The following is a 27,809-nucleotide window of genomic DNA, read 5'->3' as shown; positions in this document are numbered from 1 at the left end:
TAAAAATACTGAATTAGTGCAAGGAAAGCACCCGTCCTTTTTCCCCAGACGCCAAATTTCTTTTTAAAAAATGAGTGCACTTGCCATCAGGTCAAGTTGGCTGTTTCTGGTTGTGATGGACAGCTCAATCGTGGACAGTTGTACATCTTTCCAGATCTTTGGGCTCACTTCTCGGGAGAAGGCTGTGGGAATCCATCAGACATGGGTCAGTGCTTCTATTGACATTTCACACACACACACACCAAGACTGTGCTTGGCTTCCTCAGTCCTTTGTCCAGCTCTGTACTTTACTCTACCTTTCCTCTATGAAGGAATACACACTGGCTCTGTAACCTAAAGCACGCTCACTGAAATCAGGCACAATGTCAGTGACAAAGAGTGCACAGAACCTGCTGTGCCCATTCACAAGGCTTTGACGCCTGCCCTGGAAACACCCAGAAGTCTGAATTCAACTGGAATGGCTGGAATGGCTCCTGCTCCACTTAGGTATCTAGAACTGATTCTTGGTGTCTGCTCCAGGGCATTTTTGAAGCAGAGCAGGGCTAGTAACCCACAGTCACCATGTTGCTCACCATCCTGTGGCTGTGCCCAGAATGAGGCAAGCCTGCGCAATATTCTCCTGTACAGAGAAGGTCGGGGAGGGATCTCTTCAGGCTCACTGGGAGGTCGCTCTGTAGGTTCCGTGTAAGAGATGGAGGCCTGATGAGTCTGAGGCCACTCCTGCCAATGAAGAAGAAATCAGTTTCACCAAATCCAAAAAATTTCTACCTCTGGGGGCTTTGCTTTGGAAAGGTCAGAACTCTAACAAGGTAACCATCTCTTCAATGGGTAGAGTTCTCTCTGCTTTGAAATGTGAAACCTTTAAGCTTCCTTTTCTTCTTAAAACCTTGCCTTAAAAACCATGAACACAATGGCCCATGGTCTCTATTACTTCCCTAACATACAGCAGGGAGACAGCCAGGTGGAACTGACAACTACTGCTAATACTTATCCAAACAATAGAAATCAGTATGAATGAGCAGTGGTCCCATAATAAACTGTGTAGACCAGACTGGCCTCAAACTCACAGAAATCTGCCTGCCTCTGCCTCCCAAGAGCTGGGATTAAAGGTGTGCGCCACCACTACTGGCTGTCTCCATTTCCTTTCCTCTCATTTATTTCTTAGTTTTCTTTGTTATAATCTAACACTGCTACTTTGGAGCTTGACAAACCTTTGGCAGCTAACAAGTTCAGAGAACACTCCCTGTTCTTATTTAAACTCCTGCTGTTGCTTCCTAGAAGTTGTACTTTCTCACTCTTGAAATACCTCTTCTATTGGCTGCTATATCGATTCCTTTTTTTGGCTTTTCTCTTAGTACAGTCATTTTCTAAACATTTACAGTCCTGTGTGCCATTCCTGGTCATCTGTTCTTAATGGCACTTTTACCAAACCCATACGTTCAATGGCAGTTACATCCTTAAGACATGGAAACAGATTTCTTTATCCTAGAATCTCTCTGAGGTTCAGACAGATCACAACTGTGTCTATACCCCTTTGTACTACAGATATGCTACCCTCACCACATACAAAATAAAATTTCATCTTCCTCCATGAACTGGGTCTTACCCTAATATCATCAACATTAATGAAAAGCTAAGTTACACAACTCTAGCCCCTCAACTAGAAATCTGGATCTAATATTCTTCAGCTTCTCAGCAACCTCAGTCTGCACCGCAGCACTTACTCTCTCCCTATCACTGGATGACCTGGTCAGTCTTCTGTCTGCTGTCTTGGTCTATAGCTACTCATGCCCAACTCCTAGTGCATGCTGACGCCAAACAGGTTTTCCACAATGCAGATCTCTGTGTGATACCTGCCCAAGTCAGCCCTATTCTTCCAGCTCCGTTTGCAGACAATCTACTGCACCAACCTGAATTAATGATCATGGTTTATCACACTGACTCCACACAGTCCAATTGACTATCCCAAATGTCCTTTATCCAGTTCTACATAGTTCCAAATTTAGCATAAATGTCACCTCTCTCAAGAAGGCTTTGTGACCCTCGGTGAAGTTAGGAGGTGCTCCGCTGTTCCTGTCTTACCATCTACACTTCTCTCCTGCCGTCTGTCAGTCCGCTGGTCCACTGCACTTCTCTCTGGCACATGATGACGTCCTGAGGCCAGAAAGCCTGTGCAGTGTGTGCTCTGTGTGCCAATCACCTGATGAGTACTGAGCAGGGAGTGTTTATAGATCTAGAATGCCATCATCTGAACAGATGGCTACTGCTTCTCCCTAGGTGTTACCGCTTCTCCAGCAAAGTTAGTCTCCTTAACAACAGTAGTTTTTACTAACCAGTTTGCTTTAGGAGTAGAAAGAGATTGGCTTTCCTGTTTGATTTTTTAAATTATGTGTGTTTTCTCCAAGTATTTTACTGATGTTCGTTTTAGTTTTGTGTATTTAATTTTTTATCCCAAGTGGAATTTCTTAGAAGGTTAAGAGAACTACATTTTTCAGTGTGTGTGTGTGTGTGTGTGTGTGTGTGTGCATACAAATACCAGATAACTCTAAATATTAACACTGGAGCCTACTTTCTTACACCAATTTTCAGATTAGTGAACCTAATTTTGGTCTGCATGAAGAATGAAGATAGAATATAGTTCATCTATTGTGTGACTTTCCTATTTACTTTTTCATCTATTTGACATAGTTGAGTCTTTTCTATGCCCCCTACTCTCTCATTGGTAATCAAACCGAGGGCGTTATACATGCTAGACAAGAGCTCTGCCACTGTACTATGCTACAACCTCAGACCTTATTACTTTTTAATATATTCTCTATAGAGCACAGCCCAGCAGAACTTTGTGATGAGGGAAATGTTCTGTATCAGTACTGTCCAGTATAGTAGGTACCACACTTATTTAACCAACACAGTTTAAAACCTACTGATAATATATAGACTCCAATATAATTAATTTATCCATAACTGACTCCAAATCTTCAGGTCATTACCAGGTACTAATAGATACACATATTAATGATCTAGACATTCTGTTCAAGGTTTGTCTGGCAAGGGTGTGTGAATGAGTAGCAAAGGCAAGTATCCAAGACAAATAAAAAAATTTTTTTTTCATGAACAGAATGAGCATGGATGGATGGACGGACAGACAGACAGACATGAGGGGTGCTTGTCTATCAAAACAAGAATGTTTTCTATAAGTATATAAATCAAATGCATACAACATGTGATATGGTTCTATAGCAAGGAATTAATATCTCAAATACACGCATCACAAAGAAACATTGAATTAACATAGGTCAGGTTCTAAATTGTAAATCGCTTTTACCTGTAGAGTGCTGAAAAAGTGGGCTGCTTTGATCTTCAGTGGACCGAGATACCAGTACCTTAGGAGACCAGGATGAAAGTGAGAAGAGTGAGCAGTGTTAGAAATCATCGAGGACAATCAATGCAGCAGGACTGTACCTCTGCTGTGACTGGCTGCTCTTGAGGATTGGCTTGAGGACTGTAGCATAATACAGCCATAATTTAATATAAATTTTAATAGCACACTTAATAATATGCAATTAGATGGTAGAAAGATTCTTGTAGTTAATAAGAAATGTATATCCTAAGTCTCTTTGACCCCTAAATTTACAAATCATTATAATACAGACTTTCACTAATATAATTGATTCAGTATACAGGCAAAAGAGCCACAAGAAGAGAACAATAAAGCCACACACACATATTGTATTATGGATGCCGCTTGACCTAATATGTTATAGGATACAGGACAGAGTTCTGTATTCCATGGCCCCTCCCACATAAAATGTGCACATTCATATACACTAGTATAGCTCATATTACACACCTTATACAGCTTTAATATTCCAAGTATAAATTCTCAGAGTAAAAATTCATTGCATATTGCTAAGTGCATAAAAGCTACTTGAGAGAAGAAGATGTCAGGTTGCAATCAGAAAGTGATGTAAATGCTACTCGATACATGTAGCAGATACCTACATGCTACTTGATTACTCCTGACTGATTCATGTCAGAAGGCCTTTATTTAGCTCCTATTACATATATGGAGAAAGGTATGTAGAGTATAAACATGCAGAAAAACACTTTAAAATTCCTACCTTTGCACCCATGATTTGAGAAGTTAACGACTCCCAAATAATACTAACTAATAAGTGACGACATATGTTGTAGTATAAACTGATCACTATTTACTGGTAAGAAAAGTAAGGAAGAAAGAAAACAGGGTGGTCACGCTGTGAAATAAAAGACACAGGATAAAGCACAGGTATGGAGCAGAAAGTGACTGGAAGCGACCCAAATCTAGACGATGAAAGAGGGAGGAAAAAACTTCAGGTCGGATGAGGGATCACAGCCAGAGAAAGGGCAAGACTTAAAAATAAAACAGAAAATTGGCCATTAGGGACGATGGGGCCATAAGTTGGGCCCAAATTCTAGAACAAGGAAGTCAGATAAAGCCAAACTAGAGCCGTTCTAAATTACCATTCAGGTTAATACTGTAAGGGTATCTATGAGGGCCTTAGATATTTGGTATTTTATGGTATTTTTGAAGTCCTCTCTCTATACTCCCTTTTCCCAAGCAGAAAAACGCCCTGATTCGGGCTATCCATTTCTAAAGTATCAGCAGTCCCTTGCACCTTTTCCAGTAGTGAACCTGACACTGTGGTTGTAGTCTTCCAGTGGCCAGCAAGGGAATGGTTCTTATTTTACACAAGAAGTGACTCAGTAGTCAGTCCTCGCCAAGGTGTTATGTGACCACCTGCAGATCTTAAAACTCAAGGTTCAGAAGCCATGAGGCAGGAAGATGAGCAGTTCCTAAGACAGCTGACCTGCACTGGTGCTGAACTGCGGACCAGAATACCGGGAAGTGGTTTGTTCTGAGCAGACTTTCTCAGAGAAAGCTAAGCAATTCTCCCAGCGAGCTGTGGGAATCCGAGATGACAGATCAAACCCAAGGTAACCTGTGGCATCCGCATAACCATGGCACACTCGCAAACAGAAGGACAGGAAGCATTTACGACTGTGGTGCAATGAGACACAGCAGGACTCTCCTCCTGACACTCCGCTCTCAGGAATCCATCACCAGGGACAACAAGAGTGAAGCCTGTGAGCAATCTCTGTGAAGAATGTTTAGCATTCTGTCCATAACTGCGAGAGAGGGTCCTGATGAGAGAGCTGTACACTAACTCAATCTTACCTCAGTGCCTCTCCTACAACCATAAGCCCTGGGCTCTAGGCTAAGGAAGGACGGCACCTCCACTAGAAATGAAATGAACCTTGGATGTTGTCTCCTTCAGTCCTGCCTCAGGCAGCTGGCCCACACTTTTTTCCTAGGCGGAAGCTTCATTCCACATGAGTCTCCAAAAGTAATTCTATCCCTATGAGAGCCAGCAGCGGCCTGCCAGTCGCTCCTCCTGAACCTGTTCTTGCAGTCAGCAAATCCAGACCTCACCTTTCTCCACCCAAACACGGTCTGCTGGCCAACTAGGACCTTACTTGCTCCCTGAGGCTAACGTGCAGGCAGCACCTTGGAGTTCATCTAAGTATGCTGCTGTGTGATAAGCAATGCCGGTTCTTTCTTCTAGGTAGCTTGAACCTAAGCTACATGTGAGAAAACAGACATGCCCTTCTCTTTATGGCTATTCTCAGTCCTTAGCTTATAGGTTCCAAACTCTTAGCTGGTGCTCCTATTTCAGTATCAAAACCAAATTCAGCTACCTGGCCAAAAAGATTTACCCACAGACTATTGTTTTAAAACCTCAAAAGCAAGGTTGGAATAAAACGTTTAAAGAACCATCACGCATGAACACAGCAATCCTTTACTTGCTAACTTTGACGCCAGCATCTCTGAAGGATCCCCATCGGAGGCCAGTCATTGCAAAAACAGGTTGTTCCTTTTCGCCCTGGAAGTTAAATAGAATTGATTTAGCTTTGTGAATATATATGTAAATTCATAAGTATCTAGAAAATGTTCTAGGCCTACTTCACATCAAACCAAACATTTTATATGTAAGTTCAAATATTAAAGCAATTAACACTATGCCATTGTAAAAGTGCTTGAATGATCCACACTTGCATTAGTTCTCATGAACCTACTGGCAAGGGAACGTATTAGCTGTAATTCTGAGTAGTTAAATTCCAATGGCTGAAGACTGATAGATACCAGGCCCCACATTCCAAGAGAAGTACAACACTACACACAACTCCAGAGTTTGCTGGAAGACAGAAGGACCAACTTAGATTCTCTCATACCATCAATTCTCTGCCATGGCCAATATAAGCTAGGATCAAGACCTGGGCAAGGGGGATGGAGGGAGGATCTTTGGCACGAGAAGTTGCTGTCCTGGAGAAAGTACGTTGCATCTTGTGTTCATGGGATCAAGGGCTCCTTCAATCCCAGCACCAGCATCATTTCACTGTGTCCAAGCCAAGCAAGGGAATTTGTTAGAGAAACACACAGTAGGAGAACCGTCCAAGGAGACACTGACCGCTCACCCATCTGCTGTGCACCTGTCATGCAGTAGAATGGCGTTGCTACTCTCTGTACTAAGACAAGCATGGGAAGAATAGCGGAGAGAGAGAGAGAGAGAGAGCAGAGCAAGCAGAGAGGGGCTGCTGAGGCCCCAGCAGACTGGCACAGTAATTAATTAATTAATTAATTGTCTCTGGGTGCTGAGTAGAGAGAACTTCCTCTGAGAGCAGTGGGCCAGGGGCTAAGGCACTCAGGCATGAGGAGGCTATGAAGAACACTCAACCTGAGAATTAGAGTTCAAATAAATAAGGCTAAAACAGATTTCCAAACTCAAAATGCAATGTCATGGGGAGCTATACAAAATTCACATACGAGCCCATTAGAGACCCAGCAGTGAGGCACCTGCAGGTAAAAGGGAGATAACACTACCAGGTAAGCAAGAGTTTCTGCTAATCCTGCTCCTAGGTTCCCACAAGAGAGAAACTAGAAACAATATGGTGAGAGGACAGTGGAGCCAAAATAAGTATTTCAGAGATACCGCTAGGAGGATAAATGACTAGTTAATATGGGGATGAGAGAAGATGCAGTTGATAAGTATCATTTGAACAGAGACCCGAATCAGTACCATCCAGATGAGGTCAAGGGGAACCAGATCAAAGACATTAAAGGGAGGAGACACTACCGAGGCCTTAGAGCAGAGAAGTGATGTGTCCTAACCTGTGACCACACACTGGTTGTTACAAAGCGGAGGCATGGTCATAGTCAGAGAGCTCTGAGAAAAGATAAAGGCCACCAGAAAGGGACAAGAGACTGAAGAAGAGATGCTGGCCTCTAGATAGGTTTTGAAGATGGAGCCCACATGGTTTCTTGCCCCTCTCCTATCTGTGGTCTTATATAATACATCACAGGAGGAAACATATCTTGACTTCCTTACCAAATTGAAATGTTCAATGAGATGTGAGCACACAGTGAACAGTGAGCCAGCCAAATATGATACCATTATATTCGGTGATATCATGAAATCTGGAGAATCTTTAGTTCATATTAGCAGGTTATGGTGCTTGTGGAAGGAAGGACTGGCATCTAGCATTGCCTAGAACGCTTATGGCATTAAGCTTTGTCTATAGAGCTTTTTCTTCAAATTCCAAATGCAATTTTCAGAAAGAAGACAAATAGGAAAAAAATCAATTAAACCAAACTGATTCCTCAGAAACTAGGGTAGAAGCCACTGTTCCACATTTTAAAGAATTGACTTGATTAAAATTTTTCTGCTTCCTGGGCTGTGTCATTAATATACAGAGATTATAAAAAAATCTGATAACAATTTGCAAAATCAGTATATATGAGAGAAGGGGATTGAAATGAGACATTTAAGTACAAACACAGCAAGAATTTCCACTTAAATTCAATTTACTTTGTAATATATCACTTCTAATACATATATAACAAATACTAAACTACTGAGTTATTTTATTAAAATAAAATCTCCTGACTCACCTTCTTTGGTAATGATCATATTTTACAACAATGTCTTTATAGCCAGCAGTCTCTCCTAGTTATTCTTTAATCAGTCCTTTTGCTTTGTGAAAACAACTTAGCTGTATTATATACACTAAAGATCAATTGCAATTTAGAGTATGATTAATGAGATCATGACGGGAAGTCTAGACATGGCTGTACACTTGTAAGTTCACTGTTGTTGAATTGTTGTTTTTTGTTTGTTTGGTTTTTATTTTTGTTTTTTTTTTTTTTTTCGAGACAGGGTTTCTCTGTAGCTGTGAAGTTTATTGTTTCTATGCCCTTTCACATATTTCTAAATCAATTGATCCTCTACACATCTACAAATAAGAAAATGTTTCACAGTTCAATAGAAAAATGAAAGATGCAAGAAGCTATAGAAAACCTTATTCACACCCTAAGAACAAGAAAGGTTGGACAGATAATCAACAAAATCCTAAATTTTTTGTTTTTGTTTTTTCTAGACAGGGTTTCTCAGTAGCTATGGAACCTGTCCTGGAACTCGCTCTGTAGACCAGACTGGCCTGGAACTCACAGAGATCCGCCTGCCTCTGCCTCCCGAGTGATGTGATTAAAGGCGTGCGCCACCACCAAAATAAAATCCTAAATATTCTTAAACTAAGACTTGGAGCTAAAACTCCAAGACAACCAAGTGAACTGAAAGATAGAGACCGGCTACTCCAGCAGGGCTTGAGAAAAAGTTTACCTGTCGCACAGCATGAAAGAAAGATGCAGCCATCATTTAAACAGGTACAGAAATCAGTCATTGTTTTAAATACTTTATGAGCTTTTTTCCTTTTAGAAGACAGGGTTTCATGTGGTACAGGTTAGTCTCAACTTGCTGTGTAGTTGAATGACCATGAAAGCTTCATCCTTGTGCTTTCTCCAGAGAGTAGGGATTATAGATAAACAACACAATGTCTAGCCTTGAGGGTTCTTCTAATGCTCAAAACAACAATAGATGGATTTCTTGTAGTAGGTGTAGGAATTAAAAACTAGATATAACTATATTAGGAAGTTACGCAAAGAGATTTTTGTGAGTAACAAAGAGGCAAAGAGGCAAGTTCAAAGCTAAGGTATCAAAAGGTAACATCATACATTTAACACTACTGAAGAGCAGACTTAAAATGACTACAGTTGTCAGTTTTATATCACATGATTTTCATCACAGTTACTTTGGCGAGGTCTTAGGGATTAAAGCCATGTAGACACACACTATCATTACCTACGCCTTCAGCTCCAATACAATGGCATTTAAAGACGGATCATAAACATATTCATTAGTGATAACAGAATCATGAACACTGCTTTTCTCTGGAGTCTAATAGTGGGGATAGGAAGAGAAAGGGACTGCCATGTTCACCACAATCCCATGTGAACTGTTGAAACTTCATCTTCTTTAACATGTCCTTATTACTTTCATAGTTTTTTCAAAATCTGAAGCAAAGATTTTTACCTTGATCTGCAAGACATCAAGCGGAACCGTTTCTCCTTTCACAATGGCGAGTGTGGCGTCTGTAATGTGTCTAAACAGGGAAACATGGAGAGGGTCTGGTTGTAAAAGGTAAACACCACCTGCTCGAGAGCACAGAACACATACATGTGTGCATACACACCCAACCTCACATACTCAGAAGCCTAGGATAGATGTCAGGAAAAGCTAGAGTTCTCAAATATTATTATTTTTTAAAAAATATTCTAAGAAAGCAGAAGGAAAGCATGTGAAAGAATTAGCAATTCAGAACAGTATAAAGTTCTTAGAGGTTCATAGAGAAAGATTTGGAGCTTATATAAGATACTGACCATTTCTTTATGTAACATTGACTGAATCACTCCACTGTGCCTATTACTGGGAAATGTGGTACTTAAATACACAATGATAACACAGCACCTTTTAATCAGTGTAAGAAATTCAGTCATTTCCCCCTAAGAACAACTTTCTTCCCAAATAGCCAGATGGTAACTAAAGGACAGGACTTAGAGTTATCTTAGCAAACTATAAACCAGAACCCAAGATATATTTTCTTATTTTCTAGGGCTACAAGGATGTTCTTCATGTTTTTACTGTTAATTCCTTCATTCAAGATACAAGACTCTCCTTACATACATTCTGACAATCTCTTGAAAGATACACACACACACACACACACACACACACACACATACACACACACTTCATCAAAAGTAAATACTATGTATTACACATACAGGCAATATAAAATTATGCCAGATCTGCAAACAAGCCTAGAGTTTGTACTGGAAATTCAAAATCAGACATATATAAGACACAACAGAGGGTCAACAAGGGAAACATGAAGTGGCTAGACAGAAACACATCTGCTCTCATGTGAGAGGATGCATAGACCACATCAGATACCTGCTCGGAATGGCCGTCAACCCTTCCGTTCCCTAGGTGCAGCCATTACAAGTCCGTTCCTCTCATCCCTCAAGTCTAGCAGATGATACCACCCAGAGGGGCCCACTCCTTCCAGCCTAGCAGAAGGTCTTTCACTGTGATCACCACTGAACTGTAGCTGTCCTTTCGTAACCACAGTCTGAACTTATTAACATTATCATTGGCCTCCTGGAGAATAAAAGTTCCCCAAAGCTAGTGACAATTAGTGTACAGACCATGAACTCTCCATCAGCACAGTGCAGGTCAGACAACAGGCAGTCAGTATTTGCTGAGTACAATACTTTATTCTCTAGAATTTCCAGCACATAAACTGCAGATAACTCCTGTATATTCCTCACTCGTATTCAACAACCATCACCTCATGACCAATCTTACTTCACAATCCTGTAAGGCTTAATCAATGAAAGAAAATGTGATACCTTAAGAGTTTATTATGTATCTTCATAAGAGACTTTTATGAGATATTATTATACTTAAAATACTGGCCCACTGTGTAACAACATATTTATTCAGTTCTCAAATTTTAACAATTAATATACACATATATATGTTACCTCCTTTGTTCAAGTCAAGATTCAAACAAGACACATAAATGGTAACGGGCTTGTGTTTTAAATCTCTTTCACTCATTAACTGTTCTATTTTGTTTCGCTATTTATTTAAGAAATATGCCATTTGTCTACTGAGTTTCTGTGACCTTGAACCTTAGCAATTATATGTGTAAGGCCCTGGTATATGTATGCATGTATGTATTATTATATTAGTATTACATTATATATTTATTATTATTACATCAATATATTATTAATTACATTATTATTACATTAATATATAAACCTATATTAAAATTTATTCATATATATATAAATTTTATGTATTTTCTGAGTTAGAATACAAAATTTATATCAATTCAGCCTTGAGATGTTGGCAACAATAATCCCAATGTGGAGTATATACTTTTATCAGAAGATAAAAAACACCTGGTTGTCTTTTGGTGATGATGGGAACTAATGAAAATAATTACCTAGATCCATTCCAAACTAATAAAAAAAAAAAACCTGAATTTTCTCTCCAGTCTGAATTCTACCATTCTTTCTACTTTATCTTCTATCTACCAAAGAACCTTCCCCTCATTAGCAATCTGGATACACTATAATGAAGGTCTGATGGAGGAAGGTCATTGGCTAATAAAGGAACTGCCCTGGCCCATTTTATTGGTTAGAGGATAGGTGGGAGGAGTAAACAGAACAGAATGCTGGGAGGAAGAGGAAGTGAGCTCAGAGACTCCACAGCTCTCTCGGGAGCAGACGCCTGAGAGAGACGCCATGCCCCACTGCCTGAGAGAGACGCCATGCCCCGCTCCTGGCATGAAGCTCCGACCCAGGATGGACTAGGCTAGAATCTTCCCGGTAAGACCGGTTCTCACAGATTATTAGAGATGGGTTGATCGGGATGTGAGAATTAGCCAGTAAGGGCAAGGGCTAAAGGGCCAAGCAGTGATTAAATGAATACAGTTTGTGTGTTGTTATTTCGGGGCATAAGCTAGCCGAGCAGGCGGCCGGGGTGCTGGGAACGCAGCCCCGCTGCCCTTATTACTTCAAAGGTCATATAAGAAAACCAAGATTAGCCAGATGTGGTGGCACGCACCTTTAATCCCAACATTCAGGAGGCAGAGGCAGGTGTATCTCTGTGAGTTCAAAGCTGTTACATAGAGAAACTGTGGCTTGAAAAACCAAAACCAAAACCAAACAAACAAAAACAAGAACAATTTAACTGTTTTAAAACCATGAGACAGGGTCTATGTATCCCAGGCTCGCACTTTGTAGCCAAAGATGGCTCAACTTTGATCTCCCTACCTCTCTCTCCCCAGCGCTGCAATTACAGATGTGCACCAGGGTTTATTCCATGCTGGGATGGAAGACAGGGCTTCATGCTTGCTAGCATTTTGCCAACTAACATCTCTTCTCCCTTTTTCCTATTTATTTCAATAAGGTCTGACTTTGTCCCCCAGTTGACCTTGAACTGGCTACATAGATCAAGCTGACCTTGAACTCACATGCCTCTGCCTTTTGACTGCTGTAATAAAGGCACGCACCACATTGGTCCTCCCCCAACCCTGCCCGATTAAAAACAACAACTCTAAAAACCAGTTTTCTAAATAATAACCTGGTTTCCCATAACACACAAATGTATTCAGTATTTCAATTTTACATGTTTTCTAATTATCACTATGAAAATGATCTGGCATGTTTCAATACACTGTAGATATTCACCTTATTGACACAAAAATAAAGATGGGATAAAGGATCGCTATATAATTAATGGTGAGAGATAGCCACAGAGGTATATGCTGATGTCAACAAAACTCAGAAAAACTAGAATGCATCTCTAATGCTTGCTTAATCAAATAAAGTTATTGAAGTTTGAAAGGATTATGCTTCTTTTTATTGTGAAACTCGTGTGTGTGTGTGTGTGTGTATGTGTTTGTGTGTGTATGTGTGTGTGTGTGTATGTGTGTGTGTGTATGTGTGTGCGTGTGTGTGTGTGTGTGTGTGTGTGTATGGGTGTTGATAGGGATCAAATCCAGTACATTTACATAAAACTTCTTTTTTAGAGCCATCTTAGGCCAGGTTCGTAGGGACATTTAAAGGCAAATACAGAAGTTTCCCTAGATAACCCTTCCCTCCCAGAGAGCTGTTCTATTACCATACCCTCCCTCCCCCAAAACTGGTCTGCTCTTTTGTCACAACTCAAGAATTTCTACTGACTTATTAATGTCATTCAAAATCTAGTTTTGGTCATAGCTGCAGCCTAACTGGGTTGAGATAAGGTTAGTGGCATGTACCCACTATCACAGTACACATAAAGGAATTCAGACATCACACAAATCTCTTTGCACCACTACAAGCCCTAACAACTCTCCCCTTCTTACTGTGGTAATTTTCTAGTCCAGATCTCCAACAGTTGGAGTCATACAGTGTAGCCTTTTCCACACTGTTTTCCTTTACTTGGTCACATGCATCCAAGTTTCTGTTTTTCTGTGGTTCATAGCTAATGTCTTTCTAGCACTGAATGAGATTCCACTGCTTGCATGTACCAGTTTATTAATCCACTTGACAATTGTTTGTTTCTTGCATGAGCAGTGCCAAACCGTCTTCGAAGGAGTTGGTTTGTTCCGAGGTCATCAAACTTCTGGGCCTAGAGTTACCATCCTTTCCATGTCATAGACTCAGCAGCGATGTCTTCTCTTTCATCACTAAAATTAAGCATTTGTGTCCTTTCTAGTTTTTATTTTTCCAGGCTAGAGATTTGTTGACCTATTTATCATTTCCAAGAACTAGCTTTTCCATTGACTTCTATTTTCAATTTATTGAATTCTTATTATTTTCACTTGTTTATTCTGGATATAATTTGTCTTTCCTTGTGTTAATTCTAGATTAAACTTGCTTTGCTCCTCTTCCTGACTTCAGAGGCAATGTCTGAGTTTGTAGCCAGGCTGATCGCAAACTCACACTCCCCCTGAGTCACCTTCCCACGTGAATGCCTCTACAGTGTGACATCACAGTTAATCCTGCTTTGCCTCTGTTCTTATGCATAAATTTTCTCTACATGCTTTAAATTTTCTCTAACCACAACTTACCACCATTCGGTTACCACAGGACACATGCTCGTTGTCAGCACGCATACTTAAAGGAAACCATCAGTGCAAATCTGCCCTCCCTTTACAAAAGGGACTTACAATGCAGAAGGAGAAAAACTGTATGGGTCAGAGATGCCATCTCCGTATCAGCTCCAATGACATTAAGTACTCACCTCTACCCTGACTTCGGGAATTCCTATTAGATTAGGAAGGCACCACAACACAATTGGGAAACACCCCAATTCTCTGAAAGGCTGGATACTCCCTCCCAATAACGTGAAGTTTCAAACTACCAAATCTGCAAATTCGACTGTATCATACATGTGGATCTCTGTCCTAGGCTCTATCACCTACAAAGGTTAGCATTCCATAGTGACAACCTACTGGACTTTGTTTCCACTTTCGGCAAAGAGGGTGTGACTCAAACTACTGGTCTGTCCCAGCGGGATAAATCCAATTGGAATCTTACTGAAGGTAGCCTGGTAAAACAAAAAGAAGAGAAAGTTGTACTGTTATAGTCAGAAAATTAGGTTTAACAGAGAGGCATCTGTGTGTCCTCTATGACAAAGCAACTGGCCTGTGTCTTCCTCCTCATCTCCAATGCCCCCTCCCTATGCCAGTGAGCAAGTACTCCAAGTGAGCATTTTCTAAAACAAAGCAGTCCATGAAAACACAATGATGCAGAATTTAGAAGATATCCTTGGGTGCTCAGTACTTGCAATTATTAGTATGAAACTGGGCTAAGACAGCGACAGTCTTACAGCTACTGGGTCAATTAAGCAGTGTGAGAGTTGCTAAGCTATCACACGTCGTAAGACATATACAGACAAAATTCAACTAAAATATCTACTATTTCTACAGTGACGAGTGACCAGTGACAGGGGGCACTGTTTCATAAGCTATATCAAATACAAATGAGGCAAAGAGTAAGTCAAATAGCTGTCAGTTAATGACATACTAGGTGATTTAACTAAATGTCACATATGTAACAGATACTTAAAGATTCTTAAAGATTATTTTCAATAAATTTCTAACAAAATCCTATAAGCCCACAACCCAGATTTAAGAATATTTATCGTTTTGTTTCTGATGTTTTATGAAATAAATTGGATCTCAAAATTAAAATAAATAAATAAATAAATAAATAAGTAAATAAATAGACAGAGAGACAGATGAAATCCTTTGAGATTCTGTTCTCCTGCCTGCTCTTCGAGGAAATCATTATGCTAGGTTGGTATGACTTTCCCAACTACATTACTTTTTTCTTACTACATACTATGCCACAAATAACACACAGTGGCGGTACTGTTTCCTGCATTCTGAAACCATGTGGAAACATACTCCAGAATCTTACTCTGTAGTTACCATTTCTAAGATCTAAAGATGTAGACACTCATACATCTAGATCATTCCTGTGCATGCATACACGTCTTTCTGTGCACAGGTGTGTGGGTGGTGCTGAGGATGCACAAAGAGGCCAGAGGGCAACTTCCCGGCCTGCTCCCTGGGCACTGTCCACATTTGTCTTAGACAAGTGTCACCCATGGCTTGAAACGTGCAAAGTCGGCTCTCCTGGCCAGCCAGCACCCGGTTACCAGCAGCACCACCGACTACAACCAACTGATTTTATATGAATCCTGGGGAACAAACTCAGGTTCCCGTGCTCACCCTTAACTAAATAAGCCTAATCCATTCATTTCAGGGCTATCTAGTTCCTCTTAGATGAACACATCACTATTAATTTATGAAAGCATTCATTAAAGAAAAGATTCTACAGGAAATTTTTCTATAGTACAGACTATTGTTAAAAGGTACTGGGTACTCTAGATTACCAACACAGCAAGTCCACCATGGGTTCATGAGAGTGACCTATGACAGAGGAGCCAGTATTGCTTCATCTGCTCAAAAATCCAATCCCATCACAACTGCACTGGACTGAAACTATAGCACAAGAGTTGAGCATGGTGGTCTGTGCCTGGAATCCCAGAGACTCCAGAGACTGAGGGAGGAGAATCACAAGTTCAAGGCCAACCTGGGCAACTTATCAGGACCATGTCTCAAAATAAAAATTAAATGAATAAAGAGCTGGAGGTGTAGCTCAGTGGTCCAGTGCTTACCCAGCATTCACAAAGCCCTGGATTCAATCCGCAGTATAGCATATATTTGTATGTGTATATTGATATATACATGCATGCATACATATAAATACATACATTATTTTATACATTATATAAACATAATGCATAAATATAAATATGTATGCATGAATCATGAGGAGCAAAAGACAAAAAAATGACAGCAAGTAAAACGTAAATTTATTGTTACAAGCTCACCTCATCTGTCCTTCGAAGGACTCCAGTAACAACCTATAAGTGTAAAAAAATTATTATAAACAACATGCATTTCCTTTATCATAACAAAATTAGATTCAAATTTCATGGACCACAAACTTACTTGTTTTCTTCCAGAAACAATGTTAAATGATGTCCTAGATCTTAAAAACACATCAATTTCTCAAATATGATCAAGGCTAAATTGGATTTTATTTTTAACCTATAAGTAATAATAAAAACTAAGATAAATTATAGAAATTCCATATTACATTAGGAAAACTGTGTTTCAAGGTCTACAAAACCTAGCTTTACTAATGTTAATGTTGTAGGTTCAATAGAAATCTGAGCTCTTTTCAATTATACAGAAAAGTCTATGTTACCCCTTTGAGATACATAGACAAAACGATGCCTTATTATAATCAGAAATCTATACTCGAGTGTTTCTTCCTAAGGGCTATAAAGACAAGGGGCTAAACAAGTAGTGTTAATCACTTCTTTATTTTATTTATTCCACCTTTGAGACAGGATCTCATTAGGTAGTCTAGACACACAGCATTCCTCCGGCCTCTCCTGGGTTCCTGGAAGCAGGTGCGAGCGGTCATCCCTACCCAATTCGTTCTCTAGCCAATGTCTACTTTAATGTGTAAGAGCGCACCAAATATACAAAACACTGTCTTTCTTTAAAATTATTTTGTAAAAATAAAGATTGACACATCTCATCCCTTTATCTTGTCCCACCCAGCTCACTGGGTTTCAGTATTAAATGGGCTGTCAGTGGTCTACCTCATCCATACAGAACTCTTTCAGTATTAAATGGGCTGTCAGTGGTCTACCTCATTCATACAGAACTCTTCACATCTCATCAGTAAGCTATAAAAACAACTACAAGATCGTTAGCAGAGAATTTTAAAAAAGAAGGTTACTAAGGTTCAAATGACAGCCAAATAAAAAACAGGACAGTCTCTGCTGTTCCTTTCTGATCCCTTACAATGATGAACCAAAGAGAGTTCAGTCAAAGGCAACCATAATGTAGTGTGGGTGTACAGTACAGCATCTGGTAAAACTGATGAACCTGCATTAAAATTACAATCAAAACTTTATTGTTTAGATTGTTGTTACGCCATGCGATGCACATTACAGGTTTCAATAAACAGGTAATGAAACCTAGACATCAGTATCATCTCTACAGTATTTTCATTGCCCTAAAAGGCCTGTGTGCTGACTGCTCATCCTCCCCTTCTCCCGACTTCAGGAAACCTCTTCACCTTTCTACACTTGAATGGCCACGAGTCAAACAGTTGAACTGTAAACTATGTATTTTCATGCTTTCTTTCACTTAGTAATAAACACTATGATTCCTCCAAGTCTTGTCATAACAATAATTCTTATTTTTCCATGCTAAAGAATCCATTACTTGGATATGCAACTCTACTTACCCATTGACTAATTAAAAGGCACCTTTATTTCTTCCAAGTTTTGTCAATTATAAATAAAAACACTATAAACATCCAAGTGTAATTTTTTACTTGTATGTACAATACCTGTGAACTCCTCTGGATAACTTCCAATGAGCACAATTGGTGGACTACAGGGTAAGAGTATGTTCAGTTTTATGGGAAACCATTCATTTTCCATTTTGGTTATCTTAGATTTGGGTTATTCTAATATGTAAAGTGACTAAACCATTCGGCATTCCCACCATAAATGAATGATAGTCCCTACTCAACCACCCTCATCAGCATTTAGTATTGCCTGTGTTCTGGATGCTGGCCATTCTAATAGGTGTAACATCTGACTAAGGGTAAGCGATATTAATATTAGAACAAAGACAGGGCTAGGGATAAAGCTCAGGAGTGCGATCTTGCCCAGCATACAAGAGGTGTGTTCTCTAGCACTGGCTGCCAAACAACCTTAAAAGTGACAGAAAAATAGAGAGACGCATACATGTGACCAAGCAGCACCTCGTCCTATAAATGCAGTACTAAGAGTTAGCTTTCTACACAACAGGGGTGATGTGAGTGGGCAGAGAGGTGTTTTCTTGAGAGACACTGTCGTCTGAGGAGACCTTGTCCTCAGTGAACCCATGAGGCCATCACAGAGCTGCTGTGCACCAGGATGCACAACATAACAGGTTCAGCCCATCCGTACCCATTCTGCCTCCTGTCTCAGTCAACGTCTGAGATCTAATCTTGCTGTGTAGTCCAAGATTAACTGCAACTCAAGATCTCCCACTTCATCCTAAGTGCTTATATTTATAGAGCCTTGTTTGTTTTATTTAATTTCGTCAAACAAAATTTATTGCATATAATCCCTTCTTTTTGCTGGGAGGAAGGTTTACCAAAAGCAAGGAAGGAAAAGTACAGGAGCAAAGCTTAGGGCTGTATTAGCTGTGAGCAACAGCCCTAAAATAATGAACTCCAACAGTTTCCTTAATTCTTGTCGCCACTGTTCTAGAACTAATTTTTATTCTTATCCCCTTAAAAATGTTCCTGGATGGGGAGGGGAGGATCCTACCTCCTGCAGTGTCCCATCTCCTCCAGCAACGATGATCACATCTGTGTTTTCCATCAGTTCCAAGAGCTTCTTGGCCTGTCCCTCATAATCTGTCTGAAATGTAAAAGAACGCTCTGGTAAATCTGTCACTGTAGGAACACAAGTTCAAAGGATGAAAAGATGAGATACGCTGTCTAAAGTTTAAATTGACTCTATTTTCTCAAGAAAATTTTATGAAAACAACTAGGTATGAATTTTTATACTTTTATACTTTCTGAGTCAGGATTATACTTCAGAAACTATCTACTCAGCTCCTTATTTTAAAAATAAATTCAAGCCCAATAACTTGTTTCAGTGATACAGCTAGTCAGCCAGCGGGCTCATTTCCAGTCCAGTGTGGCTTCTGTGACACTGGTGACAGGAAGTCAAGTGCACATGCAAATGGGGAAGCAGATGTAATGGAAAGAGCACAGACTGCAGCACCCAAGAGACCCACAGCAAATCTAGGCTCTGCTACTTTTCAGCTGAATGGGCTTAAACTCACTGGATCTTAATTTCCTCATCAATGAATTTCCATGCATCAAGGGAAGGGTAACCAAGGCTTCCTGCACTATTGCTGCACAGCACAATCTAAGGCAGCTAGAAAAGTGTTTGCAACTGGAACTCTGCTAAGGTGATGGAGATTGGTATTTTTCTTTTGTTTGCTATGATATTACAAAAAATGCAGGTGTGTTTTGAAGTTCTCACAGAAGAGTACTTCACCTTCCCATTTTTTATAAGAATGCTCATCTCAGATACATGCATACATGTAAATGTACATTTCAGCCACCACCAGGAGTGCATTGATGTGTACGGCCCTGAAGACAAATGTTAAGAGATTAAAGGGCATAAAGTCAGTGAAATAGAAATATTACCTCCAATCCAAAACACACTAGACACACCAGCAGGCCAAACCTAAATACTAATCATCAGACGGGATAAAACACCTGTAGTATAATTTGAACTATCTGGGCTTTGTGCTCTGTTCTAGCAGAGAGCTCTGAAGATACAGAAGATCTCCGATACTCACAGGAAGCGCCCCTCACACACCAGACTATGTGCTACAGAGGTAGCTTTGGGAGGATCCCTGGGTGGCTTGGAGATGGGAGCTGGTCACCAGAGAGCAGCAGATGATTTAACGGTTAGAACTGTGAGCTCCTCACCCTGACTTCCAGGGAAGAGAGAGGAGCCCAGGTGAGCTTGTTCATCAGGGCTCAATGATTTCATCTGTGTCCTTTTAAAGAAAATGGCCTTCAAAAGGGGTAGCACTATTAGGAAGTGTGGCTTGTTGGAGGAAATGTCACTGTCAGGTGTTGCAGGAGGTCCTTCTGCTCCTCCAGCCAATAACCCCTGAGATACCAGCCCATTGGGGCGTGGTCTCTCTCTTTAAAAAAGCGGCCTCTTCCCTCCTTGCTCTCTCTTACTTCCTGCTCTGCTTCCAGTGACTAGACTCCTTCCTGATTGCACAGAGGGCTGTTGTCTGGGATGGTGATCTGTAAGTTTTTTCCCCTTTAAATAAATACCACCTTATTAATCATAATTCCAAACTGCTGTGGAATTGTTTGTGACTTACACCTTCACCTGGCGCCCAACGTTTGGTTTTAGGACCTCTCCTTCCCCTGCTTGGCTGATGGCCATGAGTTCCACTTGGTGCAAGCCCTCCCTTCCTCAGCCACGGCCTGTGCCTTGAGGCCTGTGCCTTGAGCTTGGAGCTGGTCATAGACTGGAAATGTCTCCTAACAGTCTTTGGAAGTCATTAAGAGTCTTTAACCGGTTTCTCCTAATTTGTGCCTTTTGCGTTTTAATTTTCTCTAACCCTATTCTGTAACCTAGGTAATTAATAGAGTTTCCCTGAATCTTTTCAGGGGCAATTTGTAATCCCCACCTAGGCAAGACTTTCTTTTAAGGACTTCCAAAGATTGTTAGGAGACATTTCCAGTCTACGACCTGCTGTTGAGAAAACACCTGATCTAATAGTTCATTTAAACAAAACCTTAGATGGTGATAAAGATTTGAATAGTCCAAGAAAACTGACAGATGAAGCAGAAAAGGAACTGACAATGATTGAGGAAAAATTACAGGAGGCACATGTGGATAGGGTGAACCCAAATCTTAGCTGCATCCTAGTCATATTGCCTTCCAGAATTTCTCCTACAGGGATTCTAATGCAGAGGGAAGATAGTATTTTAGAGTGGATATTTATACCTAATAAACCAAGTAAAAATATTAAAAACTAAATGGAAAAAGTCTCTGAATTAATTATAAAAGGTAAGCTGAGACTTCGTCAACTAGCAGGTATAGACCCAGCAGAAATTATAGTGCCTTTTACTACTGAAGAAATAAAAAAGTTATGGGAAGACAATGAACCGTGGCAAAGAGCTTGTGCTAATTTTTTGGGAGAAATTAATAGCAACTATCCCAAAAGTGGTAGACTTAATCTCACAAAGAGAACTTCTTGGATTCTTCCTAGAATTGTACGTGATGCTCCAATAACTGGAGCCCGTACGTTCTATACTGATGCAAATAAATCAGGGAAAGCAGGTTACAAGTCAGATGAATTGAGTAAGGTGGAACAAAGCCCTTATAATTCTGTCCAGAAGGCAGAATTATATGCCATTCTTATGGTGCTAAGGGATTTTAAAGAACCTCTTAATATAGTTACAGATTCACAATATGCAGAAAGAGTTATTTTGCATATTGAAACCGCTGAATTTATACCAGATGACACAGAGTTGACTTCATTGTTTATCCAGGTACAAGACATAATCAGGAATAGGCTTTGTCCGATGTATATAACACACATCCGGTCTCATACAGGTCTGCCTGGTCCTCTAGCACAAGGCAACACTGAGATTGATCAATTATTGATTGGAAGCGTGTTGCAGGCCTCAGAATTTCATAAGAAGCATCATGTCAATAGTAAAGGCCTAAAGAAAGAATTTTCCATTACTTGGCAACAAGCTAAGGACATTATAAAGAGATGTCCTACTTGTTCTTTCCATAATCAAACACCGTTGCCTGCAGGGAGTAACCCAAAGGGTACCAAGAGAAATGAAATCTGGCAGATGGATGTGTTTCACTTTATGGAATTTGGTAAATTAAAATATGTACACCACACCATAGACACATATTCAGGTTTTCAATGGGCTACTGCCCTGAGCTCAGAAAAGGCTGATTCAGTAATCACACATTTATTGGAAGTTATGGCCATCATGGGTATACCTGCACAAATAAAGACAGATAATGGTCCAGCATATGTATCTAAGAAAATGAAACGCTTTTTTTATTATTATAATATAAAACACATTACAGGTATACCAAATAATCCTACAGGTCAGGCAGTTATAGAAAGATCAAATTGTACTATAAAGGATATGCTGAACAAACAGAAAGGGACCGAAAATACCCCCAGAAATAGATTACATAATGCTTTATTAACCTTGAATTTTCTTAACGCTAATGAGAAAGGAACGACAGCAGCAGAAGGACATTGGATAATGGAAAAGTCTGCTGAACTAAATCAACCGATTTATTTCAAAGATGTGCTGACCTCTCAATGGAAGCCAGGAGATGTGCTACATTGGGGAAGGGGTTTTGCTCTTGTTTCCACAGAAGAAAAATTGTGGATACCATCAAAATTAATAAAGTTTCGATTTGAAGAGGAGAAACCTCTTGGAAAGGAGAAATGACAGCTCATCCACAATGATGATATTTATACAAGTGGTAAGAAAAACATATAGAATGGGGGCAGGGTTCTCTTCTTATCTCTGCAGGAAAACACTCATCTTCAGAAAATTCAAGGAACCCTGGATATTTGAATACTGACAGATGGAAACTATTTACCACCCAATAAGAATCAGCAAGTAAATAAAATAGGTCTCGTAAGTAAAATTATTCTACTCTTATCTTTAAATATGTATTAATGTGCATTTATTTATAAATATATAGAGCTGGTTTTGAAGTTGGACTATGGCTCAGTACCTCTCCAATTCCTAGCCTGTTGGTAAGAGAAAAACCCAGAGTTTCTGGAGTTTCTGTCTCATGTCAAGAGCCATGATATGGGACAGCAAGAAATATGAGTTTAGAAAACATCTTTGCTTTTCTTCATATCTATTATACTTTTCATTGAATATATCTATCATGCCTTTCATTGAATATATATATGTATATATGTCTATATATGTCTATATGATTAATGTTTAAGTTTTTCACAATGAACAATGAGTTTTTCCTGAAGTGACATTTGAAGTTTCCAGGAAGAAGATGGGGCCCCATAACAACAACTCTACCTGGTTGATATGACGTCATGATACTGATAGCGCTACTACAAGACCTGTTTTGGGTACCAGCTGCACAAGACAGTTCCAACTTGGTTAGCTGAAATGGTGCACATCTTATACAACATTTTGGCCAGACCTGCACAAAATACTCAGAGACTATTTGCAATTTTAAAAGACATTGATCTTGAAATTTAACCATCATTTTACTTTCACAGGATCCCCCAGAAAGAACGTCGACCCCATAACAGCTAGAAGTAATTCTAGAGGACGACGTCCCCTCTCCCAGTAAAGTTTGCCCTTGGGTTTAGGGACATCATTTAGGGGTTGATTATAATTAGTATACGTTTGACGGTTGGGGGAGGAATTTTATAAGCTCAGGGATCATTTGAAAAAAAAAAAGACAGATAATGGGATGATGGTATAATAGATTGGTACATGTTGGTACACGTGAGTTATTGTTTTGAGTCAAATATATTGGTATCGATTCTTATATATTGATACAAAGTGAAATTATATTGACTATTGTATGCATGCATGTTTCCACCTCTGTTTAAAACATTTTTATGTATTGACATATATTGTATTGATATATATATATTGTATATATTTACCATATTGCAGTGTACATTTCTACCTCTGATTAAGATACTTATATAATGTTTGTGTATTGATATATATTTACCATACTGCAATGTATATTTGTACATTGTTTATATTTGGAGGTCATTGTCCTCATTTGTTTCACAGTCGTTTATTGTCTTAGTCTTTAAAGTTAGATAGATATTGAGAATTATATAGATCAATAGTCATCTAAGTTTGTCATTTATAATTAGACTAATCAGGTTCTTTAGATATATAGAGATTATACTCAGTATGGATAGATAATCTTCAACCTCTTCAAAGAGCTGTAGAAAATGGCCTTTAATCTAACTCAGAGTTTCATGATAGTGAAACACAATTGCTCTTGGCAGCACCAATCTTTTCCCGAGAGAATGTTGAGCACCAAAGACACTCCACCTGGAGCCTATCTTTTTGGCTGAACTGGTCTTTGGGCAAAGAAATGCCCATACCTCAACCACTGACAGAGATACAAAATATCCATGAATGGAAAAAACAGGACTGTCATGTCTGGAAGCGGAGCAGGAAGTAAGAGAGAGTAGAGACCTTTTTCTCAAGCCTCACTCAGTGTGACAGTCAGTCTACTTCCTGTTGCTCTGAGTCAAGATGTGGGACTCTCAGCTCCATGTCTCCTGTGCAGCCATGCTTCCCTTCATGATCATAAAGGACCAACCTCTGAAAATGTAAGTGAGCCACCCTCAACTAATGTTTTCTTGATAAGAGTTGCGTTGGTCACTGTGTCTCCTCACAGCAATAGTAAACCCTAGACTTCATCCATGAGCTCCACACAGGAACTCCTACACGTACATTTATGTCAAGAGAAATTATGCACAAACAGTAAAATGTTAGTACTCTGGGTGAAGTAGATAAATATATATGTTTTGTTTTTGTAACTCATTTTGCATATCCAAACTTTTTTCCAAATAAAACTTAATATAAAAGATAAGAAATCAACCTTTCAAAAACTAATAATTTCAACTAAACTAATAAGAAGAAAATATTAATATTTCTACTAAGATTAAAATTTCTAATACCTATTTTCTGAATATGTAAGATAAATCACATAATAGTTTTCATATGTAATTGCTGAGTATCTTAAATTAGAAAAATCATAGGCTTTTCGTATTGAGAAATTTTTTTTTGCCTATCTTTTTTTTCTTTCTTTTTTTTATTGAGAAAAGGAAAAAAAAGTATCCACCTCCTCCCAGCCTCCCATTTCCCTCCCCCTCCTCCCACCCTTCTCCCCCTCCCCCCACTCCTCCCCCTCCCTCTCCAGTCCAAAGAGCAGTAGGTTCCCTGCCCTGTGGAAAACCAAGTTCCGCCCCCCTCCAACCATGTCTAAAAAGGTGAACATCCAAACTGGCTACGCTCCCACAAAGTCAGAACATGAAATAGGATCAAAACCCCGTGCCACTGTCCTTGGCTTTTCATCAGCCCTCATTGTTTGCCATGTTCAGAGAGTTCGGTTTTATCCCATGCTTTTTCAGTCACAGTCCAGCTGGCCTTGGTGAGCTCCCAATAGATCAGCCCCACTGTCTCAGTGGGTGGGTGCACCCCTCGTGGTCCTGATTTCCTTGCTCATCTTCTCCCTCCTTCCGCTCGAGAAATTTTTAAATTTGTTTGGTCTGAAGATGTCATTATAGGTACGAAGGAAACTGTCCTTTCTTGTTAAAACATATACAGTCAAATGTTTAGGGAAAAAATGTGACAGTGTTTTATTTACATCAGAGAATGCACCTACTCTGTGAGGATGGTTGGTGAAGACATGGGCCACACAACCGTCACCTCAACCTAACATGTGAGTGGGGCCATCAGAAGTATGCTCTACCCAATCCACTAAGGATTCCTGAGGAGACTAACACCGACTGTTGACCAACAAGATCCTGATCAGGAAATCAATATCTGAGCTAAGGCGCTAAGTCCTAATGCACAGCTAGCAGAGAAATGGGTTTACACATAATATGCAGTTGGCAGGAGAGAGGGCTCAGTCACTAAAAGCTGAGGTCCACATGCAAAATCTACCAACATAACAAACGTTTATGGACCAAATTGTCTTTAAACTGTCTTGTGTTTATTCCTTGAGAATTAATCATCTCAAGATATAAACATAAAAAGCAGACAAAACTGTCTATAGAAATGGGCAAATGCACAATCATGCTAGGAGATTTGCAACTCCGTGACAGGATAGCTTAAAGTTATTATTATCAATAAAAACAAAATAAAAAAATTAAAAAGGGGAGGAGAAAAGTTTGCAGTACACAGTGAACAGACTTGGATGCAGGTCATAAACAGAACACAATTTATCAGTTGATATGAATTACTCTTAGGCATGCACAGAACACTCATAAAAACAGACACAAACACCAATCCCAATAAGCTTTAAGATCCTGAACTTATATAGACTATGTCTTTGACAACAATGCAGTTAATTCAGAAATCACTGACAAAATGATAACCAGAAAAACTTAGATCTAGAAATAAAATAGCTCAAAGGCCAAATAAAAATCACGATGGAAATGAGAATATATTAGAAATGATAATGAAAGAACTGTGTCAGAGGTCATGGGACATGGATACATGAATGAAGCAACAGAGTTTAGAGCTTTAAATACATACTGGGGGGGATAAAATCAACCCATGAGAGCAACACAACAGAGAACAGAAAAACTAAATACATACATACGTACAAACATAACTGAAGAAAATAATTTTTAAAGAAAGACAGAAATGAACCAACCTTGTCAGTGAGAAAATCAACAGGCAAACTGGGTCTTGAGCAGGAACTAACTAAACTGAAAACCATCTTGGGGACTACAGAGCAGACGCAGCTAAGGTGGGGGGTGAAGTGGACAACCACACAAGCTACAGAAAGTTAAGAGATGACAGGAGCACATTACGGACAACTGGATGACAACTGACTTGAAGACCAAGGAGAAGGAATGAATTCCCTGAAGAACATACACTGCCCAAGAGAAACAGAACTTCCGCACTGGCTGTACTATTTGGAAAGCCATGCAGTGTCTCCCCTCAGCAAAGCTCCAGGCCCAGAGTTTACCCGAGAGTGTCATCAAATGATAAGGAACTACTATTGGTCTTACAGCATCACCCTCAGGGCTCTCATCCCTAGACTGCGGCACATATAGATGCTCATGAAAATGGTTTCTCCTTTCTCCTGACCCCAAAGGCAAACAACTATAAGATCAAGCCTGACAAGTTAGAAAAGAGAATTCAAAAGTGAATGGCCAGTTACAGGACATGACCTTCTAATTGCTAAGAGACACTCAAAGTGTAATTTAGGAATAGAATACTATCAGTCCAGTCAATACTCTAGGATGGAGAAGGAGGGGCTTAGGAGTTGTCACCACTAATTAAGGAGCTAGTGCTAACTGGTGGCTTCTCAGGAAGAAAGAGATAAGTTGTCATTAAGGGGCGGTCCCTGGTAGGTCCACTACACTCCAATGGAGGGCAGCAAACAATCCACTGAATTATTATTATTATTATTATTATTATTATTACTATTTTGGTTTTTTTCGAGAGAGGCTTTCTCTGTAGCTTTGGAGCCTGTCCTGGAACTAGCTCTTGTAGACCAGGCTGGCCTCGAACTTATAGAGATCCGCCTGCCTCTGCCTCCCGAGTGCTGGGATTAAAGACTTGCGCCACCACCACCCAGCTATTGAATTTTTTTTTAATTTATTTCTTTATTAAGGATTTATTGAATTTTTTTAAAGATATAAAAACGAAGGGATTAAGGATCTAGGAGGTACAATAGAGGGACAGATCTGAGATGAGTTGGGGAAGGAGTAGGGGATGAGAATTATCAAAATACATTATATGAAACTCTCAAAGAATTAATAAAATACTCTTAAAAACAGTACTTTAGCAAGGAGGCATATATGCAAGTGTCTAGAGGGAAGAAATGGAAGGGGGAAATGATGCAATCATATTATAATTTCAAAAATGTTTTAAGAAGAAATAAACC

At 39.6% G+C, this 27,809-nt stretch overlaps 1 protein-coding gene across 1 annotated transcript in view; it reads right to left on the bottom strand.

Moving 5' to 3' along the window:
- Window positions 1-27,809, bottom strand: part of LOC121463358 (acylglycerol kinase, mitochondrial) — a 73,962-nt gene that overhangs the window by 9,915 nt on the left and 36,238 nt on the right. The window contains exons 6-13 of the mRNA XM_041675538.1: window positions 18,915-19,007; window positions 16,401-16,433; window positions 14,452-14,546; window positions 9,468-9,537; window positions 5,845-5,924; window positions 3,326-3,383; window positions 573-720; window positions 85-182 (exon numbers count right to left, since the gene is read on the bottom strand). Coding sequence (XP_041531472.1) covers window positions 85-182; window positions 573-720; window positions 3,326-3,383; window positions 5,845-5,924; window positions 9,468-9,537; window positions 14,452-14,546; window positions 16,401-16,433; window positions 18,915-19,007 — 675 coding nt within the window. The remainder of the gene's footprint in view (window positions 1-84; window positions 183-572; window positions 721-3,325; window positions 3,384-5,844; window positions 5,925-9,467; window positions 9,538-14,451; window positions 14,547-16,400; window positions 16,434-18,914; window positions 19,008-27,809) is intronic.

The sequence above is a fragment of the Microtus oregoni genome, unplaced genomic scaffold (assembly GCF_018167655.1).
Source record: "Microtus oregoni isolate MIOR12 unplaced genomic scaffold, Mior012 000026F_ref0000081, whole genome shotgun sequence".
Taxonomy (NCBI): Eukaryota; Metazoa; Chordata; class Mammalia; order Rodentia; family Cricetidae; genus Microtus; species Microtus oregoni.
This window is presented reverse-complemented; position numbering and strand designations above follow the sequence as displayed.